This window comes from Mus caroli, unplaced genomic scaffold, assembly GCF_978045245.1.
Source record: "Mus caroli unplaced genomic scaffold, Mus_caroli_1 scaffold_6, whole genome shotgun sequence".
Lineage (NCBI taxonomy): Eukaryota > Metazoa > Chordata > Mammalia > Rodentia > Muridae > Mus > Mus caroli.
Window position 1 is genome coordinate 18,942,644 of NW_028227261.1, and position 13,430 is coordinate 18,956,073.

General features: G+C 49.7%; 1 protein-coding gene across 1 annotated transcript; it reads right to left on the bottom strand.

The window, feature by feature from the left end:
• Nucleotides 1–324: 324 nt before the first annotated feature.
• Pla2g2d (phospholipase A2 group IID) lies at nt 325–6,537 on the bottom strand. Its single transcript, XM_021161094.2, has 4 exons — nt 6,471–6,537; nt 3,551–3,695; nt 2,877–2,983; nt 325–2,067 (listed from the first exon to the last, which is right to left on the bottom strand). Exons 1-4 carry the CDS (start codon nt 6,505–6,507, stop codon nt 1,922–1,924), a joined length of 435 nt encoding a protein of 144 aa, XP_021016753.1. The 5' UTR covers nt 6,508–6,537; the 3' UTR covers nt 325–1,921.
• Between the last annotated feature and the right edge of the window lie 6,893 nt (nt 6,538–13,430).

Sequence of the window (13,430 nt, forward strand, 5' to 3'; positions counted from 1 at the left end):
ACTTCTGTCTTGTTATGCTGAGTCATAAGCTGGAGGGTGTGGGCGGTTCTGGTTCCCTCAGTCCTGAGGTTGGAAACACAGCTATTCACACAAGAATAACAGATGTTCTTTAAAACAGTTGTTGCCAGGCAAATAGCAGCCGGACCTGCTGGATGGGATACCTTTTGCCAACCTATGTTCTGTTAGCAATGCTACATCAGCTCGGCCAACCATGGGGACCTTGGTGACCCCTGAAGGAGACCCTCTTATAGTGGGGCTCCCTCCAGGACCCTGAATTAGTCACAAATCACACCCAAAGACTGGTTTTCACAGAGAGACCTTTTATTAAGCGGTGAAGAAAAGTTAAAGTGGCTGTTTTCTGACTCAGACAGAAAAACAGCAGCAAATGACCTTGCAGGTGTAATTTATAAGAATCGAGAAAAGAGGAGATCTGTGTTAGAATAGGCTGGGTGCCTTGGTATGTTTTGATTGGATGTATTGGGTGAACCAAAGAGGGCCTTTTTTTTTTTTTTTTTTTTTTTTAGTTTTTTGAGACAGGGTTTCCTTGACTGTCCTGGAACTCACTCTGTAGACCAGGCTGGCCTTGAACTCAGAAATCCTCCTGCCTCTGCCTCCCAAATGCTGGGATTAAAGGCATGCGCCACCACTGCCCGGCTTCAAAGAGGGCCTTTGATTGCTGGACTTCAATACTTTGATAGGGGACCTTGGTAGTCAGCCTAAGGAGGAGAAACTTGCCAAATAAGGGAAGAGACTTTGGGGTCTAGCTTTAGGGATGTAATCTAACAGGTTTTTTGTTTTTTGTTTTTTTGTTTTTAGCAAGGCAGAGAGAATGTGGGGAAAGGGGAAGGCCTGCCAGAGCCATGTTTGCCAGGTCTAGGCTAGCTAGAGTCCCTTCAATGCCAATAGCTGCAGGGATGAAGGTAGGCTGGGTCAGTTTGAGCCAAAAAGGATACCCAGCAAAGCCATCCCTCAAACCCTAGTCCCCCTTCCATGTTCATATGGGAAGCTGATCTTCCAAGATCTTCTGGCTCTTGAATCTGCCACTAATGAACACTCTTTAGCTGCAGCAGCTAAGGAAAGTTCTGAGGTTTGTAATTAGGCCGGTGGTTCTGGGAGGGAGAGAGATCATGGAATTTATAAATGTTGCTACAATGTGTTTCCCCAGAGGTGGAGCCTGAGTCAGGGGCTCTTATGAAAGTTGTTTTTTAAGAGGGCTCTTTGGAGGAAGTTTCTAGAGAAAGAAACCAGGCCTGGGATGAGACAAAGTACTGGAACATCTATCACCCTGGTCTCAGGAGAAATGTGGGGTGTGATGCCACCCAGACAGTCCAGCCCAATGATGTCCTTAGCGCTGGGGAGAATGGCTAGCCAAGAGAGGCTTCCAAAGGATGGCCCCGGAGCCTGAGCTGTTATGCAGCAAGAGATCCCAAAGAAAGCACAATGGACAAGAAACAGCAGGCCAAGCCCCAGCACCCACCCAGTGCAACAAGACTGCAACTCCCCCCACCCTTAAATCCTGTTGTTGTTGGAGCCCATAATGGGCTTGGTTCTAGGGGACACCTGAACCAAGGTACCACCAGAGGGTACCACTGAATCTGAAATGGGGCAGGGCTGAACCTAGAGGCCTCATAGCTTAGTTGGGGGAAAACACAGCATCAGAGGGCTGAGCTCTGACCTTGGTCCAGAAAGACCAGAGTTTAAGGGAGAGGAGTGTCACCATTAGAAAGATCAAAAGGGTCCTTTACAGCAGAAAGGCACCAAGAGGAGGTCCTCAAGGCCAGGCCCTTTTGCAAGGGCTGGTCAAAAGCCAGCTGGTCCAGGAGACTAGACACCAGAGCGGGAGGCAGCAAGCTGCAGGACTTCAATGCTTGAGATGTCCCAGGACAGGGTAGAATCCAGGGGACAGACAGAGTGGGCTCCCCTAGCATGTGGGAGTCTTGCCTTTACAATGGGGCCGCCAGTAGTAACGCAGGCGCTTATTGTAGCTATTCAGGTTTTGCTTCAAGCACAAGGCCACCTCCTTGTCACAAGCACACAGTTGCCTTTCGCACCAGCTCCCGTTGTCAGCTGTGGGCAAAAGAAACAGGAACAGCTCAGCATCTGTCCCTTCCCGAGACTGCCTGTGGGGTGCAGAAGGGGTCCTGAAACCAACGTGGCCTGGTCATCTTTGGAGATAGCCTCTTTGATTGGATACTCTGTTACCTATTCTGACATCCGCTCACTGAACAACCGCTGAGCACCATTCGGGGGCTTATCCTAGAGGGAGAAAGCTGAGCCGGGTGAGCGGCCGCAGAGTGAATGAACGTGGCCAAGCAGAAATGTGGGGGATCTAAGCCTGTAGGAGGATTAGGCATGTCAAGGAGCCATCCCCAGCTCAGACCACCGCTCCTCCTGAAAGCCGGGGTAGCGAGCGTTTCCACAAGGAGAGCATCTGTGTTAGCTTCCGTGCGCGCGCAGTTCCATTAACCTTAATGTGAGGTGTTACAGGGCCTGATCATGGTAAAAGGAAACAAGACCATGTTAGGGGTGCCTATGGGTCCCTCATGAGAATGGGTGTGGCCAGCACCTCCTGAAGTTCTTCCTGTTGGCTTGGTCGGACAGATTACGGAGGAGGTCATGGCATTTCAGGGAGGTTAAACAGTGCTGAGCGCACGGCTGTTCAGTGATGGACCTGCTTTCTGGATACCAAAAGCCTGGAGATGTCCCCTTGGTCCTCTCGATACCTTCACCTCTGCTGCTCCTCACTGCCCACCCCACCGAGAGAGGAACAGCATCAGGTGTCAAGTGCTTTATGTAGTACCACACTGGGTCTATGGAGGCAGAGGAGGACAGGACTTCCCAGGTCCAGCCCTTGACCCACAACCCTGGGCACTCACCGCACTGGATAGTGCCCTGGGAGATGCTGTATTTGTAGTTGTCTGTCAGGATCTTGCATCCATCGATCTTCAGGTGGGCATAGCAACAATCATGCTTCTGACAACACCTACAGGGAGAGGCAGGCAGGGAGCACAACTGTTGGAGCCACTAGTCAACACAGGTCTCTGTCTCCCCTCGAACTCCCCAAATGCCCACCAGGGGTGATCAAAAACATTGAGGTTCCCTTGAGGTCGTGAGAGCTGCTGTTGGTCAAAGGTTCCCATGGTTGTTCCAGCTGCCTATTCTCTTTTAATCCCCGTGACTACCCCATGATGGGGTGCTGGGGTCACCCCCTTTCCACAGAGGAGGAAACAAAATTCTGGGGGTTGAGACACTTGGCCACGGTCGTGTGACCTCTCTGGCTGGCTCTCAAAATGATTGTGTAAACCCAGATGGGAACAGGCAAAGAGTTTGGGCTTTGGAATACATGTGTAATGGTAACAGGGGGTATGTTAGAGCTGTTAGAGCTTGGTATTCTGTGGAACCTTCTAGAAGGCCAGTTCCAAGAGGCTCGGAACCTGATTAGCACATAGCGTCCTAGCGTGGAGTACGTGCTCAGCAAAATGCATTTGCTAACTGAATCAGTGAGTATAGAAGGAAGGAGAGTCCCAAGTAAGCCAGGGAGGGGATTTACCAGTCTGTGGCATCTTTGGGTTGCCCTTTGCCACCAAGTCCACAGTGACAGCCGTAGGGCCAGTAGCTGAAGAAGGCTTTCTTCCCCGTCGTGTGTTTGACCATCTTGTTCAGGTTCAGGAGCCCTCCCTGGGTTGCAGTTATACCTGCCAAGCAGCCAATCAGTGAGGAAAGGGGTGCAGTGGGGTCCCAGGGGCCCACGGGTGGTGGGGGATGGGAGGGGAGGGTAGGGCAGAACAACTGTGCTGGGCCAAGCACGAGACTTGAAATGATAGCATTATCAAATAGCGACGATTGCTCCTGCCATTTAAAAGGTGTCGGCTTAGGTAGTGTAGCTTAGTGAGAGAGTACATACAAGCTTAACACGTTGTCAGTCCAGAGTTCTTTGTCCAGACTAAGAAGGTTAAATTAAAGAACACAGCGACAGGGACTGAGTCCTTAGTTCAGGTCTTTCATGTATTGATTTCCTGATTCCAGCCCTGTTACAAGATTTATCATTTTTTTAATTGCGGGGTGGGGGGCACATGCATACACATGAGCAAGCATGTGCTTGTGAGTGCGATGCCTTCAGAGACAAGGTCTGTCCTTAGCCTGAAGCTCACGAACTAAGCTAGACTGGCTAACCTGTGAGCCCAGGCTTCCTCCTGAACAAGCCACCACGCCTGGCACTTCCCACTCAAGTTCAGAGGGTCAAACGCGGGCTCTTAGGTTTTCGAGGCAAGAGCTTTACCAACTGGACTGTTCCCCAAGCCCAGGAATTCCATCTGTAACCCCCTCTTTACAAAGGAGCAAATGGAGCCCCACCCCACCCCGACTCACTCGAGGTCCTAGAAGGAAGAAAATGGAGCCAGAACCACAAGTGATGCCGACTGCTTTCTCTCTGTCTGTGAGCATTGATTTCCCACTAGGAACGGGAAGGAGAGACCTGACTCACCCTCCCTTCCACAGCCCTCCCACCCTTCATCTCTAGGGAAATCTGAGCTTCACAGCTGCCCGGTAGGTCTCCAGGGAGGCAGAGTGATTTAGAAATCGATGCCGTTCATTTCAAGCCTGGTAGCTGCCGGCTCGAATTGATCTTATGGGAAATCTGCTTTATTGAGAGAGAGGACCACATTATGTTAAATTAGGAGACATAAAACACATGGAGTCGATGGGTTCAGGGGAAAGTTGGGAGAAGCAGACAAGATGAAGACAACGCATCAAAAACACAGGGAGTGCAGGTCAGGTGTGGCCATGAGGCTTAGGGGAGACAGGGCTAAGCAGTCCATCCCTGGCCTGGTATCACAGTGGATTCTTTTAGGACCACGTAGTAAATATTAAGGAGAGGAGAGGTCCACCTCAGAGGAGTCTGGTGTGAGAGATGGGACCTGGAAGGCATTGGTGCAGTGGACAAACGAGATTATAATCAGGTGGCCCTGGGCTGCAATTAGAAGTGACTGGCTGTTTGTGGTGGAGGTGTCTCCCCCCCACCACACCCCCGTGTGAGAATCTGTGAGCATGCTTCTGTTTGGCACAGCGCTCCTGGGTGGTTAAAGGGAGGCCTTGCCAATCCTTGACTGTGTTAAGTGACCCCAGGTCCCTGAGAAACATCTAGAATTCCCATCTGGAATTAGAGGAAAATCTCAGATCCCACAATGAAGAACCCCAAAGGAATTAACTGCAAAGTCAGAATCCACCTTGGGTACCAACTGGAGATCTGAATTCAGAATCGGGCCTTGCATGGCCTCTCTGTCTCTTGTCTCTCCAAGCCCCTCCATCCCAGACAATTTTTTTTCCCCTCAGTAATGCAAGTTAGCCTTGAACTCATGGTTCTCCTATCTCAGTCTTCAGAATGCTGGTATTAGAGGTGTGAGCTAGTACAGCAGGCTGGCCCTCTATTTCTTTGCTTCAAAGCCCTTTTGGCTTCAACTCACAAAGTGGCACTTAGGCACTCAACTCCCTCCCCGAAGAGGGCAGCTTTTCCTTGCTCATCATTTGGTAGAAGCAAACTCAGCAAACCCAAGGGGTGTATACCAAAGTTTGTCAGAGACGCCTGTCTCAACAGCTCTTCCCAGCCTTAGATTTCCCCCATCGTTCCATGCCCAGCATGCCCAGGGGTGAGGAATAGTGACCAGAAGAGACACAGTTGCCATTTTGATGCTCAGCTCTCATGTACACCTGGTAACTCTTTTCTCACTAGGGGTTCTGCAGTGGTCCAGAGGATGCTGTGATCCGCTGAGCAGGTGAGGACATGAAGAGATTGAATGGCTTGGCTTAGGATGTGCTGCCAGGGGGTGGTGGAGGGATGTAGCTCCATCAAGAAGAGTGCCTCTGTGTTACCTTGTCTCTGTGGTGAAGGATGGATTTCTGTAGCTCCAGTGTATAATTTGCTAAGTGGCTTCACTGTAACACCGGGAAGTGACTCTCTCAAGGGTGTGGCGACCCTGGCTGTCCTAGAACTCACAGTACAGACTAGGCTGGCATCAAACTCAGAGATCCATCTGCCTCTGCCTCCTGAGTGCTGGGATTAAAGGCATACATCACCACTGCCCAGCTATAAAATCAATTTTAAAAACATGAAAGATCTTTATAAAATCGTGTGTTTTGAGATGGACGAAGAAAACGAAAGCCAATTTACAAGCAGCCACATTTTTACATCTGATTGTCTAGGGAGTGAATAGAAAATGTCCCCAGATCCCCTCCCTGCCAATGAGAGAGGGATCCTCTTCCCAGAATGCTACAGTCTCCCCCAGCTCTCTGACCGAAGCCAGAAGCCAGTGTCCTAGGTGCCTGGCAACCACTGATGGCTCCTGGCTGGTGGTGGAAGTGTTGGGGACTGGAGTTCCAGTGTCCCCAGAATCAGAGCCGCCCAGCCTAGGGTGGAAAACTCAGGATCTATCTCCAGTCCCTTCCTCCTCAGCCCCACACCTGTCCTCACTCACCGGCCAGCAGCAGCCCACACAGCAGGGCGAGTCTCATGGTTCCAGCCCAGAGCAAGGCAGGCAGCCCCTTATGTTAGTCCCCCACGCATCCTACCCAACCCACGTGCCTCTTGCTTCCTCTTTTCTAGAATTCTTGGCTTATGGGTTTTTTGTTTTGTTTTTGAAGTATTGGCTCTGCCCCAGATATTTTTAATAATAATAATGATAAATCATGTATCTAGAATGGGAGATTTGTCAAGCAGCTTCAAGGTCTAGGTGATGAAAACCAAAGCCTCCGACAAGCTAGGCAAGCTCCCTGTCACTGAGCCACAACATAGCTCCATAGTGGAAAACCTGAAAAACATGGGAGCTGAAATTGAGGATCATGTGTGAAGACAGGAAACACAATTAGCATTTTGGTTTATGTCCTTGTGGTACTCTATCTATCCATCTGTCTGTCTGTCTGTCTGTCCGTCCGTCCGTCCGTCCATCCATCCATCCATCCATCCATCTATCTATCTATCTATCCATCCATTTATCCATCTATCTATCTATCTATCTATCTATCTATCTATCTATCTATCTATCTATCTATCTAACTATCCATCTATATATACATATCAATTATCTATTCATCTATCTACATATCTTCTATCTTCATTAATCTATTATATAGCTAATATCATAAATATCTATTACCAATAGTCTATCGTCAATCATTTACCATCTACATAATTGTTATCTGTCTGTCTGTTCATCTGTTTGTATATCTATTTATTGCCAACCAATCTAACATTTAACATCTTTCTATCTCCTATTATTCTAACATCTATCAATCTATCTACTTACCTACTGTCTATCAGTCTATTGCCTGCTTCCATATAGCTTTTCTCTTCCTGCCTCCATGCTTTCACCCTACCGTACCATGTTCTGTGCAGTACTAAGGAGCTCATCCGCCACCCTGCCCAGACAAAATCTCATGGAACCCAGGCTGGCCTCAAACGATTCATTTAGTCAAACATGACCTTGAACTTCCAGTCCTCTCTCACGTCCCAGGTTCTAGATTCACAGCTGTATATCATCATGCCCAGTTTGTGTGCTGCCAGGCTTGGCACCCAGGGTCTCATGCATACTAGGCCAGCAGTCTCGCAGCTGAGCCCCAGCCTCGGCCTCAGTCTTGTCTGATTTATTGAAGCTAGGTGCACACGTTTCTGTTGTTCAGTGCTCTTTAGCAGGAGCTTTGGAAAGCAGCGTTGCAGCCTGCCTTACCACTGTATGCTGAGTCTCTCGAGGATAGCCACGTAGTCCTCTGACCATCTATTACCATTCAGATTCAAGGAAAGAACTGTCCCAATATCTCAGCTCACGGAGCCCACAAGGGGCAATAGCTAGATGTGAGCTGAGACACTGGGACACCTCTTTCCCTGAACTGGAGCTTGTGTTGACAGCTTAGCCTGCAGATGATCTTCCCCAAGTTTACTTGACAGGATCCCAATGTGACAAATGGGTGGGACCAAGCTGATGAGGGTTGAGTGGAGGTGGGTTCTTCCATGTTTGTAGGTGACTGCTGGGGACAATGCCCAGTAGTGTTCCCTGATTCAAACCAATCAATTCATCCAAAAAGTGTGCCAGCAGGAGTCACTCTAGGGACACTTGTGTCATTATTGTTGATCCTTCTCTCCCTTCCTTGCTCCCTCCCTTCCTCCCTTGCTCCTTCTCTCTCTCTCTCTCTCTCTCTCTCTCTCTCTCTCTCTCTCTCTCTCTCTCCTTCCTTCCTTCCTTCCTTCCTTCCTTCCTTCCTTCCTTCCTTCCTTCCTTCCTTCCTTCCTTCCTTCCTTCCTTCCTTTGTTTCAGAGTCTCACTCTGTGGTCCAGTCTGGTTTCAAAGTTGTGCCATCCTCCCCACCCCCACCCCCTGCCTCACCAACGCTAGGATTACCAAGCGAGTGAGCACTCCACCTGCCACCCTTTGTTTCTTGACTCAATCAACAAACCAACACTCATTTGTGAGAAAGCCATGTATGTGCAAAGTACAGCCAGGCACAGTGGCTCACATTGTTCACGCCAGCACTCAAGAGGCCGAGGCAGGAAGGTGACCGCAAGCTCAAAGCCATCTGTGCTGTGTTGGGCTATTTAGATTTTTCTCAAAAGCAGAACAAAATAAAAGTGCTCCCCCACCCAATAATAATTTTTTAAAAAATGATAAGAATACTCAGCGGCAGACACACTAGAGCCTTCTGTCATACTCTTACTCAAATGAATCACTTAGTGGAGGCGCGATGGGCACTCAGTAAATTATAATAAACTTGGTAGTATGGGGTTGAGCACTCCTGTGAAACCACCACCCGTGAGGAGGCCACAGACTTGCCCATGGCCTCAGCATTTCCTGTGACTGGCTGCCTCTTGGTGGGTCCCCACATGCCCAATACCAGGCGTCTGCTCCATCCCACGAGCCTCTTTAACCGAGAGCAGCCTTCCAGACCTGGGTTCTTTATAGTAGCCACCTCCCCTTCTGGGCCATCTTGGGCAGGAGGCACAGTAGCTGGATCCAGTAATTCTCTGTTGGTTCCGGAAGGCCACAGAGAGGCCTTCAAAACTCTTGCTTCACGGTTGCTCCTGATACTTTTAGCAGAGACGGGATGCACCTGGCAGAGAGACCCAGCTCAGATTCTACCTCTTTCTTTTACCAGCACTGGGGCCCTGGGAAAAGATGTGGCCACCATGAGGCTTGGTATCCCCATTTGCAATCCAGAGCCAAGGGTTCCTCCCTGTTATGGTTGCTGGGCAATTCTGAGGTAAACTTATTGAAGGACACCACACTTATCTACGCAATGAAAGCAATGAAGCCACCAGCAGGCTGGAGTGGGCAAGGCTTGGGAGATGGGGTTGATTCAAACGCAGGCACCCAGGTGAAAGAGCCTGGTCTTCTCATCGTTACGGAAGGTCAACCTGGAGCAGGTTGATTCACTGGGCCCTTCCGTTACTCCTGCATGTGACAGATTGAGGATGGTACCCACGGAACAGGGGTGTTGTACGTGTGTGTTAGAGTCTGGAAAGCATTGGAGTGTACCCCATCAGCTCATGCTTGGGCTTCTGTGTGGATGTATTGAGAAACAGAATGGGCCTTTAAAAGGCAGGGCAGAGCATTGTGCTGTACACCTGTAAGCTCAGTACCAGGCAGGCAGAGACAGGGACCATAATGTAAGCTCGAGGCCAGTGTCATCTATAGAAGAAGATCTAGGCTAGCATGAGCTACATAGCAAGACCTAGTTCAAAAACAAACCAAAAAAAAAAGAGGTGACGTCTCATGGGGAGTCATTATTATTACCCCTGCCTGTGTCTGGTTGCTTATCTTACCAAGTTATCTCTCCCTCTCACGGGCACTCCTCCACACTCCTTTGTGGCACCAATCATTGACGTGTGACCCAACCAAGAAGAATCTACGTGGCCTTGAACTTTATCCTCACTGCTGAAGGTGCCCAGAATAAAAGCGAACCCTTTCTTCTTCATTGTCTAATCCACGGTTAATCTTTTTCAGTGACTGTCTTCGTATTTTTCTCCATATACGTTGATCTGATTTATTTGTATACCTTCCATGGTCTCACTATGTCTAAGTTTTCTTTTATCATTAGAAGCAGACAAGGTTTAGTTATAAACTTCACTCCTACCATCTGGGTTGTTTCGGTAGCATTTTCTGTTGCTCGATGGCCTCCATAGAGTAGATTTTGAGAAAGTAAGTTGGTAGAACCAGAAGGTCCAAAGGTTGCAATGAAAATCTACGTGGTTTTAGCAACCCCTCCCACTGCGTCGGCTGCAGCTGAAGTGCCCTTGGGTGTTGCCTGACGTTGTCAGAAAACCAGGAAAGCTTGCTCTCCTGGTCACAGGTAGGGAGACTCTCGCTGAGACGGTTACAGACTACAGCTCAGCACACTCTCCGGCTGGTGGGAGGAAGGGAAGAGAGAGGAGCTTGGGTGTCAGAGAGAAGATTCCACTAGAATGGTTAGCACTGGGGGCCGTGAGATGGTTTCATCACTAAAGGGCTTGTCATGAGAGCATGAGGCTTTAAAGTTAATCCCCAGACACCCACGCAAGATGGCCAGCCCTGGGACACCTGTATTGCCAGCACTGGGGAGATGGCCACAGGAGGCTCCCTGTGCCAGCCAATAATGTGCAAAGCAGAGAGCTCCGGGGTCAGTGTGAGATGCTGTCTCAAGAAAAGGTTGAGAAAGATTCAGGAAGGCACCTGATGTCAGCCTCTGGCTTTCACACACATGCACGGGGCATGTGCCCACATACATGGACATGCACATACAAAACAGAAAAGAAAAAAAAACGAATAGAAACAGAAGGTACCATTGCCTAAGCCTCCCTTTTCACCAAGCACTGCATTGCTACCAGACTTACCTCTCACAACCACACCAGGAAAGCTATGATTCCCATTTCACAAGCAGGGAAAACTGAGACTCAGAGATGTTAAGAACATGGCCCAGTCACCCAGAAAGTAGATGGCGGAGTTAGGGTTAGGCACAGTCTTCTAGGCTTCCCTGACTATATATGAAGAGCTTGGTTTGACATGTCTCACAGGCGCTCAATGAAAGTAGGTATGTGTCACAGCTCGGAGGAGCTTCCTAGCCCTCCCAGCATGCATAGGGGCAGAGATAGGAAGAAGCAGCAGAGCCCAGATGCTGCCACCTCCATCCACTGCAGGAAAATAAGGGGACCTTGCCCTGAGATCCTCCAACGGGATGCAGACACATCCTCCCAGCCAGGGTCAGCATCTTTCCCGCCAGGAAACTCCCTACAAAGCTCCATTTACCAAACAGCCCCATTGACTAGATCTTTCCCTGCAAAAGGCTTCTGGTAGAGCATCAGAAGTGCCACACAGAGACACAGCAGGAGCAAACACCATACAGGACACTGCGGTTGAGCTCCCTGGGATGGGGCAGGGCTCAGATGAAGGAGGCTGAGTTTGCCTTTGGTGGGAGTGTGACAGTGTCACCCATCCCCACCAAGCAGAGCCAGAGGAACTGGGTCAGCCCACAGGAGCCACTCTCAAGGCTGTTGCTGCAGTATGTGGATGTTTGTCAGCCCAGCCTCTCTCGGAGACACCAGGTCAGCGAACCATGACACACAGGGACCTGATGAGTCTCCCAAATATAAGGACAGGAAAGAGGTCAGCTCAGAGGAGAGACTCCAGCTCTGTGATGTTCTAGAACTGCCCAGGTAATGAACACTTGCATCAATTAGGATGACAGTGGCCTACAGGTATGTGTGGCGACTTCTCCGGGGGTGGCCTGAGGTTCTTGGAGGTGCTCTGGCTATTGTCTCTTTAGTGCCTGGTCATGTGGTGTTCACACTGTCAAAGTCCACAACGCAGGCACGGTTAGTGCTCTTTCCCGTGCATGTGTCTCCTGGGCATCTGAATAATATCTGGGGAGGGAGATGGCTCGGCCGACATAGTTCTTATACAGGCACAAGGCTGGGTTCCCAGTATCTGCATAACAACCAGTGTAGTGGCCGTGTTTGTAATCTCAGAGCTGGGAAGGCCGAGACGGGTAGACCACTGGGGCTCACTGGACAGCCAGCTTAATTAGCCTAATGGGTGAGCCTACACACACACACACACACACACACACACACACACACACACACGAGAGAGGGGGGGGATGGAGGGGGGAGGAGGGGAGGGGGAGAGGGAGAGAGAGAGTGGGTGTGTTCAAGGAACCTTCTAGATGGCCTGATGTCTTAGTTTATGAACTGTCGCTGGGCTGCTCCACCAGCAGACAGGTTCATAGCACAACCATCTTGACAATGTCACGTCTCAGTTCTCTGAGCCTCAAATTTCCTGTGTGAAAAGTGGGGTCCAGGAGGTTCTGTAGGAAAGAAAGGTGGGGTGATTGACACATAATAGTTGGTACATTAGTGAGGTGACCTGGTGACCCCTCCTTCCCAGGAACGAGGCTTGGGACTGACCCAAGGGAGGGCTGTGACACCCAGGCTCAGAGATCCTCATCTCTAGACGAGAGCTGGTCACACGCAAGGGGATTTCCATGGGACTTCTTGGTTCATCCAGGGTGATCCACATGCTCGTGGGGGTTGAATTAATGGGTAAAAATGCTAGCCACGCAAACGTGGTAACCTGAGTTTATTTCTCAGACCCCCCACCACCACCAAAAAAAAAAAAAAGCCAGTCTCGGAGGTACTCATCTGTAATCCTGGCACTCTTCTAGCGAATGGGGGATGGAGACAGGAGAATCAGTCAAAAGCTTGCCTGCCAGAGAACTGGGCAACAGAAGAGAGATCCTGCCTCAGTATGGTGGAGGTGAGAACTGTCTCCTGAAAGCTGTCCTTAGATCTCCACATGCTTATGTGGTATGTGCAGGCCCATCCCACACACAAATAATTAATGAAATAAATCAATAAAAATCTCATGCTCTTTCAAAATTCCTAGCACTCGCCATAACCAGAAGCTGGAAGGTGGTCATGGCTGGGATCTTCTTGCTCTTTCGCAGCTCCTGTCCAGCCCCTGCTGTCCCTCCGGCTCTGACCTTGACAGTCACACATCCAGACTCCTTTCTGCCTTCTTGTTTGTTTGTTTGTTTTTGAGACAGGTTTTCTCTGTGTAATAACCCTGGATGTCCTGGACTCTCATAGACAAGGCTGGCCTCGAATGCAGAGATTCACCTGCCTCTGCCTCCCAAGTGCTGGGATTAAAGGCATGCGCCACCACGCCTTGTTGCCCCCTTTCTGCCTTCTTGTTTATGAAGTGGGGCTGCTCTGCCATTCTGACGATTTCATGCCATGGGCTGGGGACAGTGTTTGACGTACTCGAGTCTGTGTTACAGACAGCTAGTGGCACCTTAAAGAAATAATGGTTAGGCTTGCCTTGTTGTTTATTTATTCTGAAGATACAGAGAGGGTGCCAACTCACACAAGTAGGACAATAAAGCCAAGGCAATAGTTTAAAATCATTAATCAAATC

Excerpts from the sequence above, each read along its gene's own strand:
- Pla2g2d (XM_021161094.2), bottom strand. The coding sequence starts at position 6,507 with ATGAGACTCGCCCTGCTGTGTGGGCTGCTGCTGGCCG. Across the intron at positions 3,696-6,470 it reads GTGTGGGCTGCTGCTGGCCG|GTATAACTGCAACCCAGGGA; the intron begins GTGAGTGAGGAC and ends GCTGCTTGGCAG. Across the intron at positions 2,984-3,550 it reads CCCAAAGATGCCACAGACTG|GTGTTGTCAGAAGCATGATT; the intron begins GTAAATCCCCTC and ends CTCTCCCTGTAG.